Source organism: Phaethon lepturus, unplaced genomic scaffold, assembly GCF_000687285.1.
Source record: "Phaethon lepturus isolate BGI_N335 unplaced genomic scaffold, ASM68728v1 scaffold12026, whole genome shotgun sequence".
Classification (NCBI taxonomy): domain Eukaryota; kingdom Metazoa; phylum Chordata; class Aves; order Phaethontiformes; family Phaethontidae; genus Phaethon; species Phaethon lepturus.
In genome coordinates, this window is record NW_010545598.1 from 27,965 (window position 1) to 42,806 (window position 14,842).

At 37.1% G+C, this 14,842-nt stretch overlaps 1 protein-coding gene across 1 annotated transcript in view; it reads right to left on the reverse strand.

Annotated features, from left to right (window-relative positions):
• Positions 1–14,842, reverse strand: part of XRN2 (5'-3' exoribonuclease 2) — a gene marked incomplete at its 5' end in the record, with an annotated part of 50,871 nt that overhangs the window by 26,049 nt on the left and 9,980 nt on the right. The window contains 14 exons of the mRNA XM_010289017.1: positions 776–848; positions 1,338–1,427; positions 1,507–1,614; positions 5,262–5,397; positions 8,749–8,864; positions 10,213–10,344; positions 11,522–11,566; positions 12,625–12,732; positions 12,832–12,889; positions 12,987–13,120; positions 13,221–13,295; positions 13,708–13,865; positions 14,212–14,262; positions 14,360–14,432. Of these exons, the coding sequence (XP_010287319.1) occupies positions 776–848; positions 1,338–1,427; positions 1,507–1,614; positions 5,262–5,397; positions 8,749–8,864; positions 10,213–10,344; positions 11,522–11,566; positions 12,625–12,732; positions 12,832–12,889; positions 12,987–13,120; positions 13,221–13,295; positions 13,708–13,865; positions 14,212–14,262; positions 14,360–14,432 (1,357 nt within the window). The remainder of the gene's footprint in view (positions 1–775; positions 849–1,337; positions 1,428–1,506; positions 1,615–5,261; positions 5,398–8,748; positions 8,865–10,212; positions 10,345–11,521; positions 11,567–12,624; positions 12,733–12,831; positions 12,890–12,986; positions 13,121–13,220; positions 13,296–13,707; positions 13,866–14,211; positions 14,263–14,359; positions 14,433–14,842) is intronic.

Sequence of the window (14,842 nt, forward strand, 5' to 3'; positions counted from 1 at the left end):
AACCCGTCTGCTCCAGCATGGTCGTGGGCTGCTCAGGTTGCCCAGGACCATGTCCAGCTGGGTTTGGAATATCTCCAAGGATGGGAACTCCACAACCTCTCTGGGTAACATGTTCCAGTGTCTGACCACCCTCACGGTAAAAATAGGCTTTCTTATGCTCAGATGGAATTTCATGAGATTCATTTTGTGCCCAAGTAATTATTTATACCTGTAATTGAGATGTTACATTATTAGCTGAATACTGGATACAAAATTTAGCAGAGCTTTAAAATTAATATTCTCTAAAGAAAGAAGCAGCTGCATTAAATACTGTATCTGTTTTTTCATTCTTTGTAAGCATCCAAATATTTCTATATTCCCCAAAGCATTTTTCACAAGGTACTAATGAGCCACTGATTGAACAGAACAAGATCCATTAATTAAATGCAAAAGAGACAAAAAGACAATTACACAGTAAGGCTGATAAAAATAGAAAAATGATTAATCTAGTGCAAGACAAATTAACAAATCTAGAATGACTGCTGAAATTAGTACTAATCATTGCCAATCCTAAATCAGTTACTGAACCATAATTTGTTCTTCATACAAATTTCTTTTCAAAAATATACCATCTGCAAAATACTTTTCCTCGACACCAAATCACACAAGTTACTTGTGTGACTTGGTGCGTCATTATGTCACTAAGATAATTTTCCATTTTCTCTCTGTTTTTAAATAGATTCCTACGACTAAGGTCAGTATACTATAGCTCAAAAAAAGAAAGTTAAAAGTTCACCTTGCCAAGCGTATTTCTTCCCATTTAAATCAATAGCGAAATCTTCAGGGTAGAAGTCAATTATGCTCGATTCCTGTATTTGAGAAAATTACAAAAAATCATGAAAGCCAATTATGAAATTGATTCAGACTGCCATGTAGTACTGTACTTCACAGAAGGCAAGCAAACACAAACCTAAGGAGGATGCAAAGAACTTGGACTAATAGAAGCATCTTTTATTAAATGCCATTTTAACACAAAGTGTGGTAGGGCACTTCCATTACTTTGAGTATCAAAAGAAGAAATTAAGCGGGACAGAATAATTTCAGATAACTGGGTTAAGGTATCTGCTCCGCAATTAAGCTTTGCAAGGTTTCTATAAGAAAGTAAACAATCTTATTAAAGCGTAAAAGAGCCAGGAAATAATTTTTCTCTTTGAAACACCTGAATTCAAAGAATCCCTTTTAAGGGTCTTTGAAAAATCTCTGCAATCGACCAAAAATGTTCCCTCCAGGTCTCCATTATTTTTCTGTCTGAAGCAAGAAGCAGCAAGTCACACTTCTAATAAAACAAGGATTCTTACCGGATCTGTCATGAGCTTCCTCCACGTTGGTGGCAGGAAATTTCCACTTGCAGCTGGAAATACTCCCATAAGTTGTTCAAGAGGCTTAAACTGTTGAAATTAAACAAGCAGATGTAGGACACTTCTAATGAGCTCTTAAATCATAAAAAAATAAATAAAGATGTCCTACCGGCTTTGAGCCCTTCTCAAAATCTGAAGGCATGTCTGCAATACCCTCAAAGTCAGAAGCAAACGGAGCATAGTGAAAAGGGTAATACCAGTTCCAGGATGCACAGCCCTAGGACAGAGAAACAAGAGAAATAAAATCGGAGAAATGAGAAAAGTAAAACAAAACAAAACAAAAAATCACGTAGCCCAGGTACTAAAGATGACAAAAATTTAGCCCAGCATCAACCGGGAGAAGGAGGAGTCCCCATGATTAGAAAAGAAAGAGCTCTTGCCTCTAAAGGTACTCTGGACTTCAGGTTGGGACTTAACTTTTCAGAGCCAGACTAGAGCGAGTGAGTTCACTGGACAGTGAATGGAGACCTCGGGCATTTCCTCGGCAGCACAGAACAGCAGATAGACTTCTATGCCAAAGTACTCTTGCTATGTGCTAGGTTTGAGTCACTAAGGGAGACAGCCAAAGAGACAGGACCTAGCACCAGAACGACACAAAAGACCTTACAGCAGAATCTTAACCTTAGCTTCAGGACACTGTAATGTACCTCATGCCTTTTTCCTCCCCCTCAAGAAAAAAACCCAACACACACAACCAAACACACACCAGCATGTGCATGAAGTCCAATAAAACCAAGCACAAAAGTTTCTTGCAAAGAGTAGGAAATCACAGTCTAGCCATACAGTTAACCAGTCCCTAGGGCTGAGGAGCCTGTAACAACTGGACACATTTTCAACTTGTGTAGAGTCGCTACCACATCTCGAACAGGGAAGTACACACAGATGACAGAGGGGGAATTCCAAGTTCTCCGTCATTGTATAAATGGCAGAATCATGCCAGTCTGAAAGCCATTACAGAGGTCTGAATCGGAACAGAAGTATTTTTCTGGCAGCACACAGTTTGCACTACTGTTTTTCAATGCAAAATCCCACCACTAACTTGGGACCAGAGAACCCTGATATGATACACTCTACAAGGTGTGAAAATGTGAACAATATTTGTTGCAGGCTGAAAAATTATTCTAGTTTTAACTGTTACTCTTCTATTCAGTACAAGCACTAATACACACTTTGAGTAACATTTTGCTTTTCTCCTCTTATTCTTGTCTTGAATATTGGGAAATATAAAGTGCATTCACTTGAAAGAGGCAAAATAATTCTCAAAAAGGAAAAAGTAAAGTAAACTCACACATCAGAACACAATGCACTCTGTAAAGGAAACGTGGCTCTGGAAGGTCCAAGTCAAGTTTTCACCTCCTCAGCTATTTTTCTTCACAGTACCACTTGAAACAAAAGCCTACTATTTTGACTTCAAATTCTGAATAAGTAAATGTCAATGAGGCTCCTCCAGCAATATTTTTGGTATAAAATTAGAGACCATAATTATTAGATGCAATTCTTCAGCTGGTTTCAGTACATTTCAAAAACCAGGTGGATTGGTTTCTTTCTTTTCCCTTTTTTTTTTTTGTCTTTCCTCTCCAAACAGATGTTCCCACTAGTGGGACACGTTCTGCCTTATTAGCTTTTTATAAGAATAGAAAAACCCATAATATATTCTGTCAAAAGTTTTATGGACAATGAACAGTAGTTACTGGAAGCACTTCTTACTATGGTAAAAAGAAAAACAAACAACAAAACAACCACAAACCAAACAAACCAAAAACCCTCTAGCAAACCTATTTTGAAATTCTCCCAGTCCAACAGCTTCCTCATCTAACTTCTATACGGGCAGAAAGCGATTTGACAGCTGCTCCATACCCGTACCACAGACTGCCCATGTATAGCGGGTTACAGTATCTGGCCTACACATAGTTCTGTTACGCACGTACTAACAGCAGTACATGCAAGTATTTCATTGCTGCGCTATTAGATCCACAGTGTAATTTTTATAAGGTCTAGAGAGAGACTCGCTTTCTTATAGAGTAATCTAAGTATGAAGCAAAATGGCAAAACCAAAGCCCTAAACATTTGGGTACTTTCATCAAGTTTTCCTTCGGAACATCCCAAGCCAGAAAACATTTTCTGTAGTCATTTTTTCTTAAGGTCTTGTTGGCATTCCTCAATTTTCTTGAGAGCACTATGGTCCTGCCTGAAGCTGTCATCAACCTCACCAACTTATTTTCTTTGCAGCTGTAACCATCTATAGCTTCTATATGCGGTCACTGCTGCCATACCATCTACAAACTCAGAAGGACAAGGAGTTACCTACATACATCTCAATGACTAGATTGGTTTTATAAGCTAAACTAGCGAGCGCTGCATAGGGACTTGCCCATATTGTTCAAAGTTTGGTATATGCCCGTCTTCCAGCTCCTATTTTAAAGCCACAAATCTCTCAACAGTGCACGTCCAAATGCAACCCCAGTCTGAACAGTTATAAAAGCACATCATGATGTCTGCACAAGGCCATGGCCACTGATCACAAAGCAATGAACGCGCACCCCATGCACACTTCTTTGAATAAAACAAATTTAATTTTACAGTCTTCAAATGAGTATAAACATTTTGGACACCTTGTAAATATAATCTCAGTTTTGCCATATACTTCCTTCCTCTAAGCCCTTCAGTCTCCCTCAAAACCCAGACTACCTTTTGCAGCGGCTTTGTACTACTGCATCACTGAAGGTCACACTGACACCTTTTCAGTAAGCAGATACCTACAGCTAGCTTCAAGATTTATTTACGTGCTTTAGAGACATATAGGAACGCATAGAGTCCTAGGAATCTATCTTGCCACGGTTAACAAGTTCACAGTTTGCTTTCAGCAGACCTTAACTATGCGCAGGATTATGGGAGTTTCCACTTGTAAAGGTGTCCGGGTGACATTTCTCCTTTGCAAAAGGAGCTACTCCAGGGTATAGAGAGCTCAGCTCTCCTACAGATGAACTGCAACAGACTTGCAAGCCTAACCTGTATGATTTTCATCCACCATAACATGCAAGTCAGAGTACAAACTCAACTAATTAATACCTTAAAGTGGAAGGGAAAGGAACACACTCCCTTTTTGTTCCAAGGGGGGGAAAGGAAAAAAAAGAAAAGGAGCACACGTTAAAATAAACTAACTTTAAGACGGCATAGTTTTTTGCAGGCATGCGAGCTATTGCCCTTGCCCGTGCTCTAAGTTGAACAAGTGTTAGCCAACTATGAAAAATGTGCAGTTTTATCACCATGGCACTGTGTTTGGGCTACAAAGCCCTGCTGAGATGGACAAACTTCATCGGCTCACACACATTCTGTTCCCAGGTCACACACAAAATATAATTTTAGTCTTCGGGGCACGAAGCTAGTTATTAACCATGGGTGCAACAAACCCCAATATGTCTAACTAATCTCTTGCCAATCTGACATCTCAATTATCAAAAGATTTAAATCAGATACAGATTACTTCAATCACAATGCACTTCATAGAACATCATTACAATCTATGGAGGAGACTGACAACTCTGTGCCTTTCAAATTCTTACTAGCATTTCACAGGCTTTGTCCTTTGTTCACTCATTTAGTCATTTGCAATTTCACTATGCATGGCTATGTATTGCAAAGGAAAAATATGCATCAGTTCTTAATAAACTAACAAACCCCATTACTGTATGGGAGAAACAAAAACTGCATTCAAATCTCAAGTATCAAATAGAATGGGCACCCATTTATCTTACATCTTCGAAAAAGCACTGCTTTTCCAAAATGAGCAATGGATAATTATTTCCTGAAAAGAAATATGGTGTAGATACAAAAGACTGAGGTTTCAAAGAAGAATTTAAGTACCTGATAATAGTATCTGAGAACCCAGCAAAGACCTTCCACGTAGGACTGTACAACTTTACGACGGAATTTCTCATCAGACGCATCAACATCAAATTTGTTTTTATAGTAGCGCTGTTTCCAACCAGTTTCCCATAACCTGCATAACAAACACGAATAGATGTCAATACATGTTAATATATGCACATTTTCAGATCTGAATCAAAATGTAGGCTAAAGTAACTTGCTACTTTCATTCCCATTTTTATACAATTTAAATAAAAGCATAAAACCTAATACCTAACAGCAAGAGAATAAAATTTCATGGTTGGCATCATAGAAAATCCACATGAAATTCTGAAGCTACCATCCTGATAAATAAGTTTTCAAAGTACTCGTTAGGAGCAGGGTAGATTTTCAATTATGTGCTTGCCACTGTCAGGATTTTTCAAAACAGTATTGTTCCTAGTCGGCAATTTCATCTTTCTCATCAGGAGTGTACTACCAAGACTGCCATTTGGACGTCATTCTTTAACTCTTCCAACCACTAGAAAGAGAACAAACTCTCTCCCTTCCTTATTTTGTTTAATCTACCCTAGGCCAGAATCTTTCTCTTACTGGAACATCTTCTCACATCAAGTTCATTCCTCTATTCTTAATATCCCTCTCAAGCAGAAAAGCAATGTCGTTTCCAGGCTACTCAAATATAAAACCCAAGCAAATACATAATAAGTAGAAGCTTGATTTCTATATTCTATTGCTGTTCAGACAAGCTATGATTACCAGCAGAACTATCTGCAACTCAGGAATCCCATGCTTGCTGACTCACATCAGGTGAGCTCTCTTTTAGACAGGGATTTTCAATCTTTCACGGCAGAGGTGGATATTGGAGTCAAAAGAGCATTACTTCACACAGCTCCCCCTTATGTCTGTCTACAGATGGGGCACAGGAAAACAACCACTTGCTCATCTTTGATAGACAAGCACCTGAATCCCACAGTTCTAATGCATAATGTTAGGAAAAAAGCAGATAGCGTGCTACTGTGCCACATTCCAAGCAAGAATATTCTGTGAAGATTAGCAGTAAACACAGACTATAGGCTCCTCTAAACACTTAAAAGGCAGGGGGGAATACAGCAGGGATGGGCATGGGCAGCAACGGGAATCACTGCCTACGGACTCCAGAGCTTTTCCTCCTTGGCCATTGTATCTGCTCACTGCATCTGCTGTGTTCCCTGTCATTCATTAGCTGACAGGTCAGTTCTGAGAGAATGGTTGTGCCACAGGCAAGGAGCTCTTAATATGCACACAGAATTTCCAAGTTGTTAGTCCTAACAGACACGACATAACCTTGGGGGAAACTCCAGTTCAATTCAGAGACTGTCATCTAAAAAGGTAGTTTAACTAACAGAAAGGTTAAGCTCGACTTAATATTTGGTTCAATCATGATATCATGCTTCAGAACTGGCCTCCCTCGCAAAACTATCTGGGTTGCTTTTTTGGGGGTTTTCTTGTTTGTTTTGCTCTTTGGGTTTTGATTTTGTGGGGGTGTTTTTTTTTTTTAATTCAAACCTATTATTCATCATAGTTCATGCATTTTCCACACTCATATCTCAAGTTCATGTGAATTTTGGTATTCAAGTGAACTAGAGTAAAGCAAATTACAAAGCTGATTTAGCAATTGGCTAAATCAGATAATCTCTTAATATGTATTTTTTTTAAACAGAATTTTATTCTCAACAATTCAAAACTTGGCATTGATTGTCACATCTGAAAGTCATTGTGCAAGATCCCTTTCCACAAAGGCTGTGACCACTTTAAATCACATACAGGATCTGAAGCACACAAGTAACCTGCAAGGTCAGCTCAAACTTACACTTGTCAGAATCTCGTAGTGCAATAAATATAGGGTATGAAGGCTTTAAGACAGAGCAAAGATCTATTTCTGCTTTTTTTACATGACACATATCCTTTTGGTTTTGCAAAAAGGATCTTCCCTTGCTTCTGTGCAAGTTGGTTGACTTTTAAAATCTAACCTGAGCTCGTTCAAAGGTGATTCAGACTGATGAAGAGGTGGAGAAATCAAGAGATGTTTTCAAGAGTTTAAGAAAACCAGGTGAGCAAAAACAGCACTACTTGCACTGAAGTCCTGAAGGACAGAGTCAAGAACATCTGCAGTCTACGAGCATCTGATCCTAGGAGCTCCCTGGCAGCTAGACACTTGCATAAATTAAAAAAAAAAAAAATCTTTTCCATAAGATAACAAAAGCCAGTCTGCTAGCTGATTAAAACTATTTGTTCTACTTTTAAAGTAATTCTAAATACAAAATATATTTTGTATATAAACAACTTTGTGGCCACTAGTCCATTTACACAGTTGTTTTTACTTACTTTGAAAAGCAAACAAATATTCTGAGCTACAAAAGAGCTTAAATAACTGTACACAAATGTAGCATATACTTTTGCTTGACAGTACCAACCTTGCCAAAACTATTGGTACTTGTAAATCACCATAGTTCATTCACACTAGTTGCTATGAAACTGTTAAAGCTTCTTTTAGAATCTCCACTAAAATTCAAATGGAAAGCAACATTAAAATTTATCCTGATTTTAGATAGAAATTTTGCTCGCTTGATTTAAAAAAAATTAAAAAAAAAAATCAATCCATTCAGATCTGCACATACAGCAAAGAAAGTAAGAACAAGACCTAAAATATCTGATATTGCAGGATCTAATGGGTTAAATGTCACAAGTATGTCATGACAAAAGTGCTGGACACGAGCGATCAGTACTTTACAATGAAGTAACCCTTTTTGCTTTCCCATGTCTACCTATATCCCCTGACTCTACCGAAACCAAAAACCTACTGGTTGCATTTATCAGGAAAGAACCTTCAACAAAAAAAATTGTAAAGGGCCTTCACCCTTGACTTGAAGGGCGATAGCTTGATTTAAACCTTTGATAAATGCACACTCACTGGTAATTCACTGTCAGTTAATTCTCAAAATATCCCTATCCCTTAATCATCTAGGGATCAGCTGTCCCAAGACATTTAAAGAACTCATCATAGACAAAACAGGGCCTGCTACAAATCAAAGAGGAGGAAAACATATTGTCGTAGTCAAGATAAATAATACCGCACACGCAAACGTAACTGAATTTTATGAGTTAAATAGCTCAAAAATTCAACTACAAAACAGTGGCATTCAGCTCACATAATCAAAGCTGACAGTGAATGTCTAGCCAATCTAGTGCTTGGTCTCAAAGGGAGCAGTGGCTTGGAGGATGAAAACCTGCACGCATACTAATCTAGATACTTAGATTTAACAGCTATAGCTTACATATCTCACTGGAATTTACTGAATATTCTAACCCTCCACATTAATTACAGGTGGATAAAAAGATCATAGAAAAGCATCTGAAGGCACTGCTGCTCTAAGCTAAATGGCATTAATTAGACCGCATCTATTTCAGCAATTTGCTAACAAAGTGCTACAAAAAATGGCTTCACCTGATATTATCCTCTGGCTCAGGTTCACTGTCACTATCTTCAGCTTTTCGCTTAATTCCTCCTGCCAGGGATGGGCTGCCTTCAGAAGTGAGGCTGGTATTTGGAGATGGTGTTGTCTAGGGTCAGAATTATTACAGATAAATAGTGGGGGAGAAAGGATTGATTAGGCATTTTAAAGTCAAGTTAAAACTAACAGCTTTGTCATAACCACATGTTATTTTTAGTTCCCAAAACACTCAAGGCAAAAGCTACACAATCCTTAAACTATTAAGTCAAGTAGCAAAAGAAAACAAGAACACATCTTTGTATTAAAAGAGGCAGGCATTGATACATACAGGCAAAAAAGTTAATTGTATTTGAGAAAGAAAAAGATGCAATAAACAAGAGAGTATAAATTGATAAAACATGCCCTTTTTTATATATTCCAATTCTGGAATACAACTGTTGTCTCTAGTCCTACAGCTTATGTTACAACTTCATTTTACAATATAGACATATATAAACTACTGTAAAAATGCTGCTTGTGATTCAGAACTGGCAGAAATACTCTATGTTTCTTCACAACTGATCTTTTAAACTCCTTTCAAATTTATCTATTTTAATATTAGAGAGTCTAAAAGAAACTTCTCCCATTCCATAAAAGAACCTATTTGCTTAACCCATGTGCAAAAGTTTCGAGATTAAAAGGGAAAATTTGCAGAAATTATACTTTGAAAAAGCATGTTTAATTTATTTTGACTTAAGAGACAGAACACATATCTCTGATGAAAAGAGCCTTTAATCAAAAATTTGTTCACTGTTTGGATAAAAATCTACACTCAGAAAGAAAACGTGTTGCACTTGTTGTTTAAAGTTAACAACCAAGACTTCTAACAGAGCACTCAACTTATCTCCAATTTTCCCCTCACTTTCCAATACCTTTCAAAAAATTTCATCTAAGTTTCTCCTTTTCCCATTGAAAAGAAATGCTTTGGCAAGTAAAAGCAGCCGATAAACATGTAGATATGCAAATCACAAATTTCCAAAATACAGGTATATGTGTGTGTGTATACAAATTCCAGAAAGAATATTAGAAGACTTCCAGCTCAAGTATTCAGTTTGTCTCTCACAAACCTACCGAGGAAGTTCCTAAACCTGTACTCACAAGGAGGTTTGACTCCACAAGTGCCAAACAAGTTTGGGGAGAAGAGGCACCGTATTTGACTCGGATGCATTTACCTCACACTTGCCTTCCCAGACCTATTTAACAAATGGTATCACACCAAACATTAAAATAAAAGAAGGCAATTTTATTCAAGTAGTCTCACAAAAATTGGTTATTAAAAGCCACTTCTTTGAGAAGTAATTTTTTTGGTGTCTTACTTTTCAAGAAAGCTTGATGAGGTAGATAAAAAGGTGTCCAGAGTAACACAGGATGTGATTATTTCCCCTTCTATGTGTAAACACCTTTGAATATCTACTTACAGAATTCTGTCTGTCATGCATTCTCATCTCAAAGGCAGCTTGTCTAGGGTTACTGATTGCCTGAGGACTAGATCGATTTCCCAGAGCTTGAGGAGAAAACTGTCCACCAGGAATAAAAGAAGGCTGATCCCTCTGAAAGATAAACGTATACAGGTATACTGAAAAAGATGTGTCATCTCCACAGCAGTGTGATGATGCCCTCTCGCAATTTTCAGATTAACATGTTATCTAAAACCAGCATAATTTACTCATTCACTCAGTCCAGCTTAAATTAGTTATATTTAACAATCTCAACCAGACATACGATGACACTTACAGGTGAGACCCTTATACTCCTATAATTTATTAAGCTCCTTCAAAAAAACCCCAAACAAACCCTGCATTTTGTGCCCATGTTCCTTCTACAGGGTCTTAAAGACAGTTTTTTGGAGAAGCGAGACTTATCTAACTTGCTGGGGAGAACGTACTCTTTGTAAGCAAAGTGAATAATCTCTTCCACTCCAATAGGGATAGTCAGAAAATACGCAATTTAAAAAATAAACACAAGATCTACTAAGAGTGGGGATATCACGTGCCTTGAAAGTTTTGGAAGCTATATTTATCTGAATGTCCTAACCAAGAACGAAGCTATGTTAAAATGAACACACAAGAGCCCATTTTTAAAATATCAGAACATTTTGTGAATAGAAGAAAACTCAACATCCTTCCAATAAAGTAATTTTAAGAATTCAGCTTACGTGGGTCAGAAAGGGCAAACATGTTCCCACAGCTAATGCTCCTCTACTGCAGTCGAGAGATATTTGGGAACACTGACTTGGTTGCAGGCAGCTTGTGTGATAACTAAGGTTTGTGGTAAGCCTCCCTTGCTTTATTAGAAACTTGCCTCTAATCAAGCAAACCCATTTAATGCAAACTGGTATATGTATTATACTAAAGTCCACTGCCCTCAGCAATACAATTGCTGAGAAGACTTGTGTCAATGCATGGAAAAGCAATTCCTGTACAGTGACCATGCTGAAACATCACTAAATAATCATGAGACTGCATATTTTCATAGATTTGAAGGACACAGATATTACCCAACACATTCAACCCCCTCTTTCCTTTCCCTTTTATGAAGCCTTTAATATGCAATTCCTTCTGTCAAAGCTCCTGCCTACAAAAAGCCATGAAAATCACCTTTAAAATAGTTTACCACCAGGCCAGAAAATGCCATGATTATGACTGCAGCTTCAATCAACACATCTGCTGAAAGTTATAGTACACACAGTACACACTAGTTCTTGCATTGTGAAAGGAAGACCTTTACCTTCATTCTTTTTCTTTTTTCTTTTTGCCGCCTTTTAAAGTTATCCTAGAGAATAAAGAGAAATAAATTCAGTCAAGCATATGGATTTCTTGGAAAAGTATTTCATTATAATCCTCTACTGACCAGAAGGCCGTAAGGTTTTTACGTAATGTTGTGAATAAGACATAGGTTAATTCTTGTGTCTGTAAATCCAACAGAAATGGGATAGAAATTTCTACACTAGCCTGAAAACCTATGGGGAAAAAGAAAAGTAGCCGTGTATTCAAAGCCCCACAATTTTTGTAACGGCCTATATCATCTACTAAGTTTAGCAATAGCCTTACTTCAAAGTAACATCAGTGTCAAAGGACACAAGCTCCTTGCCTGCTGTGGAACAGCTGCCAAAAACCAAAACCCCCAAAACATTAAAGTCCTAGAAACAGGAAACTAAGAGGCTTAAGGAAAGATACTTCTTACTCTTGGGCTGAGGAAACTGAAAAGTTTGACATCAAATTGTCATTTCCACTTCAAGAGAAGCGTACGCTGGGGCAATTATAAAAAAACAGTTTTGCCAGCACTGGCACGCTATTTTTTGACTGGAAAACAGATACAATTCTGCTCTTTCATTCACAAGGTGTTTTATCCCAATAAACTGGAATATCTCTGCAAAAACTGCACAAACTGTAGAAACAGACCAGAAGAACAGCTATTTATGGATACATTTTAAATGGCAGGAGGTACTGCAAGGCAAGAATGCACTCAGAATTTAAATTTAGTATTCCATCCCTGCTCACGGCTTGCACTTCCACACGTTGCAGCAAATTACAAACCAATTCCTTCTTCAGTTTTCACAGCAGCTATTCAAAAAGCTGTAGGCAGTAACAGCACTCACATACAGTTTTCATTTTGCTGTTACCTGGGATAACAATCAGAAAAACAGGCCTTGCAGTCCAGGGAAAGAAATTCAACTGGAAGCACACAATTCCTTTTTAAATACAGATGAATTCACTAGAGCTTACAATAAAAGAACACAAAGTTTGGATTTTTTCTTCTTCTACTAAAGGAGTGTCAGTGTCCAACAGTAACACAAGTGATTAAAACCAAGAATGTAACAAAAAAATTACATCGTCGTCTTTTCTCTTTTTGAAAATACTATCTTCAACTTCTCCAACAGCTAACATGATCATCTGGACTCGCTGCAGGTTGACAAAACCACTTTCTGTGAGGTAGCCCTGCAAATTAGAAAATTAGAAAATAGTATAATTGAAAAAAAAGCTTCTTTTTGTAGTAAACACTCAGCTATTTTTAAGGAAAAAGCAAAAAAAATTTACCCCTGTTTTGTGCACCACATTTTTATATATGTTAACCAAGCGATCAATTGCTCCCTCCCTAAAAACAAACAAACAAACAAAAGCATGAGATTCTTATAAATTAAAACCACAGTAGGTATACTTGCGGGAAAAGAAAACATAATATTCTCATCTACCTGATCTCCAAAGATGGCAGATGAGGAAGAAAGTCATTTCCCACAAAGAAGCACATAAAGACCCAGTCATCAACACTTCTTTCAAAATCGAAAGTGAAAGGCAAACTGGCCATAGTGAGTTCTCTTTCCAAATACTGCAACACACACACAAGAAAGAGGACATTAGAAGACAGTGTGCATGGAGTTTAAAAATATTATTTATATAAATCACATGCAGTAATTGCTTCAACATACCTCTCGCAAAACACATAATCGGATGAAGATAAATTCTTGTTCAGCGATAGGAAGACTGTCTGCAAACTGATCGTGCTAAAATAAAAGGAAAGAGGTGCATTACATCCAAGCTTACCTTGAAGTTTCTCCAGCTCAATTTTAAAGGCTTACTTTGAGAGGAGCTAAGAGCTAACACCAGTACAGTTTCTCAAGTTCTTATGCCGAGCATGCATTTTGCAACTTTGCATGTCTGTTAAATTACTGATCATTTTCTCTCACCAGTGAAAAACACACAAACAACAAAACATCACAACTGGGGATGTTAGGTTTGGCATATTTTTGTGCTACAGAAATACAATTTTTACTTACTACTGTAAGAGGAAAGTTAGGTAATTCCCGTAATATAATTTGCATTGTATCAGCCAAAACCAACCGCAAGAACAATTTGGGGATCTCATTAAAACATATTATTGATAAAAAGAATTTCTAGAAATAGCAAAATTCTTACCTTGCCTTGTTTTTCTCTGGGCAAGCCTTGGCAATCCTTAACCTCATGACCCATCTGGTTACAAAGAGCACATGGCTTGGGTTTATTTGGTTTAAACTCTTCCCTAATTATAGTGAAGTTGGGTTCATGTGTAGCTAACCCAAGCATAATTAGATCAGCTATCAATCAAAAGAGAAAAATAAAAGATAATGACAGATAAACATTATTAAGCTTTTTTTAGAAAAAAGTTAAAATGCAAAGTACATTCTACCTTAAACAAGTGTCAACACACAGATGTGCTTACCCACAAACTACTCAGATAGTACAACTATGTGAAAATCAGCCCTTCAGCTATGGACAGTGCTAGATCCTTCCCCAAATATTACAAAGGGCTTCCAAAAACTAACAAAATACACTGGATTATTTACACAAATACAAGTGTAAGCCTAAAAACTACAGCCCAACTCAATGATAAAACAGTGTAAGAAAGCTTCACAGACATACTGCTAGCAAAAGAGAACTTACCATCAGCCCCACACAGACAGTGATGAGTGTTTGGGTCATGGTTTGGTTGAGCTACACAAAAGAAAATTACATTTGGTCAAAGTCATGTAAAATAAATTATTACTGACCATACCTTAAAACCAAATGTTCACATTTATTTGAATTTTACCTCTTTGTCTTCTAATGTAATCCATGATTTTATGTTCACCTTCACCAGGAGCACTAGCATCAGACAAAATAACCTGTGAAACATTTAAATTATGTAAACAATTTATGATGCCACAGTAAAAAAACCCCAAACTTATGTAGTTCATATACTGAATACTGAATCTGACTTATGAATACTTGAAATTCTAATTTGCAGTTTCAGCTAAAATAATTATGATTCAAAATGAAATTATTTAGGAGTTTGGAGCCAATGAATAGATCTTCATTTTTCTCTACTAATTCTAGGATGAAGCTGACATATTGATTCAAATACCACTGAAATGTTCACATCATTAACATATTTGAAGTTTCCTGATAAATTATCAGAGCAATCGAAATATACAATAAAGAACTAACAGATAAAGCAGACATATGCCCACTTCCCTTTGGATCTTCTAAACTTGTAGGTACGCAGATACATGATCACATTGTACACTTCCCTACA